General features: G+C 34.1%; 1 protein-coding gene across 2 annotated transcripts; it reads right to left on the bottom strand.

Moving 5' to 3' along the window:
* Positions 1–1,980: 1,980 nt before the first annotated feature.
* LOC132746615 (uncharacterized) lies at positions 1,981–6,602 on the bottom strand. Of its 2 annotated transcripts, none has more exons than XM_060735825.1 (4): positions 6,513–6,602; positions 3,285–5,132; positions 2,701–2,860; positions 1,981–2,394 (listed from the first exon to the last, which is right to left on the bottom strand). In XM_060735825.1, exons 1-4 carry the CDS (start codon positions 6,571–6,573, stop codon positions 2,385–2,387), a joined length of 2,079 nt encoding a protein of 692 aa, XP_060591808.1. In that variant the 5' UTR covers positions 6,574–6,602; the 3' UTR covers positions 1,981–2,384. The 2 variants fall into 2 exon arrangements, with proteins under 2 accessions (XP_060591808.1, XP_060591809.1); XM_060735826.1 differs by lacking the exon at positions 6,513–6,602 and adding an exon at positions 5,502–5,592.
* Positions 6,603–9,212: the final 2,610 nt, after the last annotated feature.

Genomic DNA, 9,212 nt, shown 5'->3' with positions numbered 1-9,212 from the left:
TCAGTGAAGTTCCTTTATTTGTCTTGATGTCAAAAACTATTATATATATTGATACTAAAGGCATCTTGAACGTTTCTAAAGGTTTCGACGAAACAGGACAATTTCATCTTCTCTCTCTCTTTTCCCCACTTTGACAATGATAACAGTTGTTAATTTAGACACAAAATAATCTGCACTTTGACAAAGGGAACAGTTTTTTAGGCACATAATTTTCTTTCACAGTCATGTTAGGCCTATTTATATGGAAGTGACAACATATCAACATTAAAAATGTTGTATGATTTACAATCTCGTTGAATAATAAGAAAAAACGCTAAAACGTGCCGTGATTTAGCGCAAGAAACACACTGGAAATAACAAAAGTTATCATAAGAACTCTGTGACATCTTCAGAGTTATCACAAGAACTCCAGGACATTTGAAAAAAAAAATCGGGTATAAATCTGGTAGCCGGTGCTTTTTGTTTGCAATTTTGCATTATAATTAGGTAATTATGTATGGCAAGGATGAAGACCAGAATTAAAGAGGTCAACACTTGTGAATTGGCAAATAAATTGAACATTTTACTCAAAACTACCAGATTTTAAGCAAGAGGCGATGAAAAATGGCCTATGAATTAGTTTTTGACACATATAATACAAGATGTAAGACAAGCTAGCTTAATCATTAAAGTATAATTTAGCACATAAACCTCATTTTTAAAAGATGAAAATAACCATTTTGACGAGTGTTTTTGTAGTATATACAGATGTTTTCCGACGAACTCCGTGACAGTTATCACAAGAACTCCTGAACAAGTTATTATAAGAACTCCATCCTTCGTGTAACAGTTCCTCACCTATGTATATGGAGTTTCAGCATTTTACGTATTTTTCAAATGGGGGTGGGAGGTGGGGTCATGGGTCAACAGTTATTTACTTTTCTGCTTGCTTTTCACTAGATTTAAAAACACTTTATGAATTGAATGTAGTTCGACGAGGACGACGACAACTTCGATGGGGGGGGGGGGGCTTGAGATGGTTGATCGTTTTGATTATCTTGGGGTTGAGTTTTTATTTAACGAAAATTCTTTGGGCACAAGAAAAATCTAATTGATCAAATCCGAAAAGCTAGGTTTTCTTTGTTAACAAAGTTTCGTAAAATTGTCGTACCATTTGATATACAATTGAGTTTATTTGATGTGATGGTGGCTCCTATTATTTTATATGGATCAGAGGTCTGGGGAGTAGAAAACATAGAGATAATTGATCGTTTTCAATTAAAATAAATCAGATTAGTTTTCGGACTAAAGCATTCTACCCCGTCTCGTATAATATATGGTGAGCTAGGAATATTGCCTTTGTCATTGCAAATTAAGTCTCGAGTTCTGAATTATTGGGGCAAATTGATTAATGATAAAATAGATAAAATTTGTTCTATGCTGTATTTCATACCAGAGAAATTATACTCTGATTTTGATATGGATTTTCCTTAGCTGAAATTTGTGCAACCTTCTTTAGATTCTCTCGGTTTGTCAAGCTATTGGATTTTTCAATCAGCAAATTCCGTGCCTCATTAAAAAATTCTGTTAGAATTAAGGACCAGTTTATTTAATGTTGGCAAACTTGTATGTATGAATCCATTAAATGTTTGTATTATAGAATTTTTAAAAATCGATATGGTTTTGAAAAATACTTTAACATTTGTTATCAGACTTAGCAATAGCTTTTTTTCAAATTTTATGTATGAATAACTAATTGCCAATTGAAACAGGTATATTTTTTTTTAAATTTGAATATTATCCATTCTTGTACTAAAAATGTATAATAACTTTATAATATTTGTCGATAACAAAGCATACAGATCATTATGATATATTGCTTTTAGGCAATATCAGGATTTATTTACTCACATAGCCCGATTAATTTACTCACATGGTCCTAAACTCAAACCAGGCACCTGCGACAAAACATTGATAAAAAAACCAACAACAACAACAAACCACAAGCTTTTTTTCTTCATTAGAAGATACTTGTTGATGAAGAATGTAATCTGTTCATACACTGATAGCGATCATTTAAAGCAAGAAAGCGACTGGAACATGATCATAAAAATTATATAATCAACGAGAATCCCATTCTGTCAACTAGTATACGAGAAAGAAAAGTTGATTCCCTTTAACATTATAAAATAGTATATCACTACAAGAGTTATTCCCCTTTATCAATTGAACGCCATTGAAGCTTTATTTCTTCTACAAGAGTTATTCCCCTTTATCAGTTGAACGCCATTGAAGCTTTGTTTCTTCGTAAGCAGACGACTGTTATTACAAATTGGAGAAGAAGAACAAACAAAAAGGCTCCAAACATTCCCCAGAATTCCTCTTCACTGTAGGTTCTGTTATCTTCAGCAGTAACTGAAATACGTATGTTAAAATTTAAAAATAAAATAAAAATAAATAAATGAAATATATAATAATCAGTAAATAATGGCTTCATTGATATGAATGAAATCAAATATTATTATCATTTTAAACATGTAGTGGATAAAACTACATTTTTTTACGAGTTTATTTATTCGGTTACATTGCATTATTAAAGGTTCTTTTATATCATTTTCAATAGACTTTAAGTTTTAAGAAATTAAGAACCTATATTTCAAGTTAAACTATAATACTGAGCACTTTAACATAGAATTTATTTTGTCCAAACACAAAAGTTACCTTTTTGATTTTCTTGTGTTGTCGATCGAAGTCCCAACTGTCGTAGAAACTGGGTTTTTGTTTTTTTCGGTCGTTTTGAATTGGAAATTCCTACATTCTGGGAATCCGTCTGGTGGTCTTGGAACGCGCGAGAAGGAATCATTTAAGAGTAACCCTAGACCTAATAAATTATAATAAAATGTTATAAAATCATACTCAACATCATTATTACCGGTCCATAGTCTGACATAGAACCAAAATTTGAAATCGAAAGAAACATAAATTTGATATATAGTTACTTGATAGAATACTTTTTTAAAAAAAAGATATTAATAACTCAATGTTTTTTTCACCAGACAATTGGCCGATATTTTACTTCGTAAACGATGAAAACAGAAATATGAAAACATAAAGTGAAACAATACTGATACTCTGTTGAAATACTGTAATGCTAAATAAAGAGAATGACCCCAATGAACAAGAAAATATTTTTGCAACATTTCTAGTATCAGTTAAACGATCTGACAGGATAAAACCACAAGCCGTTGAAATAACGTATAAACTTTTATCAGGTCTCTTCAGACAACATATCAACATCGCAGTACCTTTTTGACCATGGTATTCCTGGTGACAATGAATAAACCAAAGTCCAGGATTTTCTGCTTTAAATCTAATGACCACAAAACCACCAGCAGGCACGGTTACTGTATCCTTGCGCGGCAACTTGCTGAAATTTACACTTGGAATATTTCCATCTTTCCATGACTCCTCGGACCATGTTATGTTGCCGTAACATAACCCGGTACACTTGATATTATCGTTCATCCCGTATTTTGGATATAGTGCCGGGTTTTCTGTTCCATAGCCAATTTTCATGACATGAAATGAATATCCGTGAACATGTATTGGGTGACTTACAATATTCAAAGAGCCTGCACTTACAAAATTTATTTGCACTATATCCCCAAAGTCAACATTTAATGGTCGGTTACATGTACAGAATTTTCCAGCGTTGCAGTTATGTGACTCGGCACATATGTCAGTCACTTCTTTCGGTTGCGTTAAAGCGGACACAGTTGGCAGCTTGAGGCTAACTCCATTCATATGACCCATGACAACATTATCTTCGCGCACAGCAAATCCAACATTAACAAAAAATTCCTTAAATTTTCCTGATTTGTGATCTGGAGCCGATTCATTTTCAGAAGCACTACGCATTTGATCAGCATTCAAGCATGTCCAGTTAGGAAACGTTTCGAAAGGGCAATTAACAACAGCGCACGGGTCATTTGATGAACATATTTTTGGTGCTGTAAACGGATACTGTATGGGGGCTCCTGTGTATCTAAGTATTGCAAAGGCACTTCGGTTATGATATTTTTCAAGGGTCTCTGCACGAATCCAGAAGTTGCCGACCGACTGATTAGCTTCAAGAATAAAGTCAAACCGTTCCCCGGTACTCAAAATGATTGAATCTGTCACAATTCGTTCAATATCAGACCCATCTGCTGCAACGACAGTAAGTTTGTGACCATCTACGGAAACTTTGTATTGATAGGCAAATCCCCCTCCTATAACTCTAAACCGATATTGTTTTCCCTTTTCTACCGTAAAAATAGTAAGAGGTGTTTTTGTTAAATGTTCCCCTTGTTTGTTTAATACACGGCCTCTACCGTTGATCAAAGACGACGTGACTTTGATAATAGGTGTGTATGTTCCATCAAGTCGTTCCGTGTTTCCTAAGCGTTCACCTTCAGTATTGAAAAATCCTAGCATTGCTGAACTTACATACATCTCATCAGAAGATTGTGCATTATTATAGTCTTGGATCATCATCACTTTCTCTTCAATGTCGTCTGTTTTTCTCTCCTTTACAATAAAAGCACCGACTAGGCCCATGCTTACTAGAGGACCAGTGTGGGAATGGTAATAAAATGTTCCATGTCGGTTTGGTGTGAATTTGTATGTAAATGTTTGTCCAGGTAAGATTGGACACTGTGTAACGAAAGCTGCACCATCCATCCATGGAGTCCCTTTCATGTCAATGCCATGAAAGTGAACCGTCACACCGTGACTGGTCATGTGATTCCTAACATGAATAATCACTTCTTGATTGACATAAACAGTTATTGTTGGTCCTGGCATAGTTTTATTAAAAAGTATTAAAGCCCGTTCATGCGGAGAACCGTCGGCTAGCACTACATCCTCGGGATCAACAGTGGTATTTGTGGTATCTCCATGAATATAAAGTAGACCATCTGTTTCATTGATATAAACCTTTTCATTATTATTCCGTCTCATTGGCAACCATGAACTGACATCTAGATACAGCTCACAAGACTTTGCCTCCGTATGGCACGCGCCATCATGACCATGAACTCCACAAAACAGGCTAACTGTGACGACGATTATTGCGGTGTTTCTCCCGCTTGTCCATTCAGCAGTCATTTTGACTGAAACGGTACATAACAGTTAATGGATTATTTATCATCGGAATGTGGTACTTAAAACACACACACGCGCGCGCGCACGCCAATTGAAAGAACCAACAGCTTTTCATTTTTTGTGACATTTGATAAATATATACATAAATATTTCAAGAAATTTATGGATATCATAACAAGTAAATTTTCAATACGTTCACTTTAATGATTTACAATTAATGTTTTAAAACGAATCTTTTGTAAATTTTTAATAATACTTCTAAATATGATCAAAAGATGTTATATATTAATGATTTTATCATTATTATATCTTAATTTGTAAATTCAATCAGGTTGGACAATGTAATTAAGCATCTTCAATAGATAAAAGAAGAGTACCTAAATATAATTATTATAATAGTTAAAAGTTCCCTACAATCCGTATATTTCTCTTCCACTCGTGGATCGATGGGTTTTATTTTACACAGTAGATATCACGTGTGTGTTTTTTTTTTTATTTAACTCAGGTATGGAGAGCCAAAATACAGGTAGGTGATGGGTGAACTTTGGTTTAAAGCTGAAATTTGATTTATGGTTTAATACGTATAGGCATGCAATGCAACCAAACACACGCAAAAAACTAAATCGCATGATATTTTAAGTTACTTAAGTTACCGGATATTATTCAACTGCACATTTAAGACACGTGTTTTGATATGTAAATTGCATTTTTCCTTGTTAAATTACTCTTATCATATAACCGAAACGAACGAATTTTCAGTCCGCTTAAATGTAGCATGTATGGGATATGAACTCCATATAATATTTTTTTTTATCTTAATACATATGAGCCGCGTCACGACAAAATCAACATAATGGGTTTGCGACCAGCATGGATCGAGACCAGCCTGCGCATCCGCGCAGTCTGATCAAGATCAATTCTGTTCGCTTACAAACCCTATTACAAGTAGAGAAACTGATAGCGAACAGCATGGATCCTGATCAGACTGCGCGGATGCGCAGGCTGGTCTTGATTCATGCTGGTTGCAAACCCATTATGTTGCTTTTGTCGTGACACGCCTCATATCGTCCGATATCTAATTAAAATTTTACATTGATTGATAGCGTGTAAAGTGCTAACAATTACTTTCGGGGGTCAGGTACGTAGTGAAAAAAATCAATTATTACAATTTTAAATCATTATTTATTTATTATTACATGTATTATTATTAAGATACAGTGTAACGTTCAAGTTCATATTTTTTGCTTACTTCATTAACTTCTAGATGGCATGCACAAATTCGAAATTGAAAACTTAAAAGCTGATACATTGGAGAGAATAAGCAAAAAGAACTAAACGAATGTCTCTATGCAAACAAGACTTAGTCACAACATAAAGTATACACTTACTTGTTAAGTCTCCAGTATCGAATGCACAAAAATGTATTACAAACCTTGTATGTAATATCATAATGTGTTTTAACTATATTTTATGTTTACCACGAAGCTTTAGAAGGGTCCTATTTAAATATACATGTATTGTCATTTAAAATAGAAAATAAGACTCGGATGGGTGCTTTCAACCAGATACTTGCAATTGTTGTTTGCTAAAATGTCGTCTGCTTTTTAATTTTATTCGTTTTCGCATTTATTTTAAAATGATAAACGATAATTATAATGATTATCAATATATCTAAACCTGACGATACGCTGAGATTCTGACAGTCCTTTTTATGGCATTAAGTCGTCTGGAAAATTTATGTGGCTGCATCCGCACTACGACTGTCGTATCTTAGTATGTTAATGGTAAGGAGCTATGTTACAGTCATTTAATGTGTTAAATTTAGACTCCATCGATGCCTTTTACATGACACGACAGGAAAACTAAGTGTTCTTTTCTAGAATTGTGTACCATTTGATAATGATCTTGTCTAATGACCTGTGTGCAAACTTTTAGAGATTATGAACCCACTACAATTATTTCTCAGGAATGTTTATTATACAAAAATAACATAAATTAAAAAACCCAAAACGTTTAAACGCTTTAAATAACTTAAATCAGGCTAAGATATATATATCAAGTGCACCGATTCATCTATGTAATACTAGTAAATTGTAATGTTATTTGTATATACATTCAAAGACCTCAGTGGTGCTATGTTATGGTGAATAAATAATTTAGTGGCTTCTTTGTAACTAAATAATAAATAAAAAAAGCATGGGAAAAGGAGGGAACAATTAAGACAACGACGGCGACAACGAACAAAAATACTAAGATGAACATTTGAAACTATTGAATACTATTCGCATTCTTTTAAATAGAATAAACAGTTTACATTAGTAATCAATAACAACACGTGGTAACAAATATGTTATTTATTCTAATTAGTGCGTTCCTTTGATTTGCTGATACAGATATTATTAATTAAGGAACTCCACTGAGGTCTAAGGTCTAAATACATGAAATTTGAAAATATTACAAATATCAAGTGAAGCACTTAGGAAATGGACTCGACAAAGGTAAACACAGAAATATACTCAGAATTGAAATTGAATGTCGATATTTTTGTGCTCATTTTAGCCTAGCCGGATTTGAATAAAAAGCGTTGCAACGATTTTTTAATTCGGGTTATTTTGCACAATGAAAATAGTTATTCTTGAACAACGGGTTAAGAGGATGACCTGAAAATTTGCACACAAGTTAATGTTCAAAACTTTATCAATTGGAACCCATTTCGTTGGAAAATGTCCCTTTTAAGTAAGATTACGCCCATCCAAGCAAACATTGTCAATGAAGAGGTTAAATCAAAATAACCTGACACTTTGCCTACAAAATAATAAAAGATCCACGTGGCTAACGGAAATGTCTATAAATATCATTCAGAATATATATCGCTAACGTTCTATTTTAGTCGCTTTCATATTGTGTAATAAACATAGTTCATTATCCATTATTACTAAATCACAATTATAATAGTCAATCTTTTGAAATATATTACTACTTCTACGCAACATGACAGGGCATAATAAGCAATATATCACTAACATTATAATTATGTTATAGAAAGAGCATTGAATATCGAGCATCTGAATATGACGTCCCTATCATTACCCTTCCCCCAGGCACAATAAGCAAACCGCATGCATGACTAATGTAGGTGCGGGATCCCAGTTAACTTGCAAAACTGTAAAACTTTATTACTTCAATAAAAGGTAATGCTTATTTTTGCATGCCTTTGACTTTTACTGGTTTTCATTGGTTATTCTATTGTTTACTGTTTAAATAGATTTATGTTCAACGTGTTTTGCATTCAATATATGAGCCGCGTCACGACAAAACCAACAGAGTGGGTTAGCGGCCAGCATGGATCCAGACCAGCCTGAGCATCCGCGCAGTCTGATCAGGTTCCATGCTGTTCGCTATCAGTTTCTCTACTTGTTATAGGGTTTGTAAGCGAACAACATGGATCCTGATCAGACTGCGCGGATGCGCAGGCTGGTCTGGATCCATGCTGGTCGCAAACGCATTATGTTGGTTTTGTCGTGACGCGGCATATATATATATATATATAAGTAAAATCTCTAACTTGCCGTATATAAGCAAAAACGCTATTTAAATTTGCCGTAGCTTTCGGCCTTGCGGCCTTCTTCAGCAGCATTTATTTCACATACAAATATATCAAACAAAACAATGGAAGTGACGTAACGTCAATGAACGACGCCCGCCGTGGCGTTGGTTGCCGTCTGCCGCGTTATTCTTTTGTATTAACTCCATACGGTCTATAGGTTCTTAATTTATTTTTCCACAAATTTTCTATTGTTTTTCTGTATTGGTCATTCCCGTATAGCTTTTCCAGCCCCATTATCGAAAAATCTTTAACTGTGTGGTCATTCGTGTTTTGTTTGATATATTTGTATGTGAAATAAATGCTGCTGAAGAAGGCCGCAAGGCCGAAAGCTACGGCAAATTTAAATAGCGTTTTTGCTTATATACGGCAAGTTAGAGATTTTACTTTTATAAAACAACAACAAATATGAAGCAGACTACGGAAGCAGTGGAATTGAGCCGCCTACGGAAATTGATAGAAAAAATAAATCGATATGATAGTC

This window comes from Ruditapes philippinarum, unplaced genomic scaffold (assembly GCF_026571515.1).
Source record: "Ruditapes philippinarum isolate M1 unplaced genomic scaffold, ASM2657151v2 ctg1759_1_1_1_1, whole genome shotgun sequence".
Taxonomy (NCBI): domain Eukaryota; kingdom Metazoa; phylum Mollusca; class Bivalvia; order Venerida; family Veneridae; genus Ruditapes; species Ruditapes philippinarum.
Note: the sequence above shows the minus strand (reverse complement) of the source record. Positions and strands in the feature narration are given on the sequence as shown.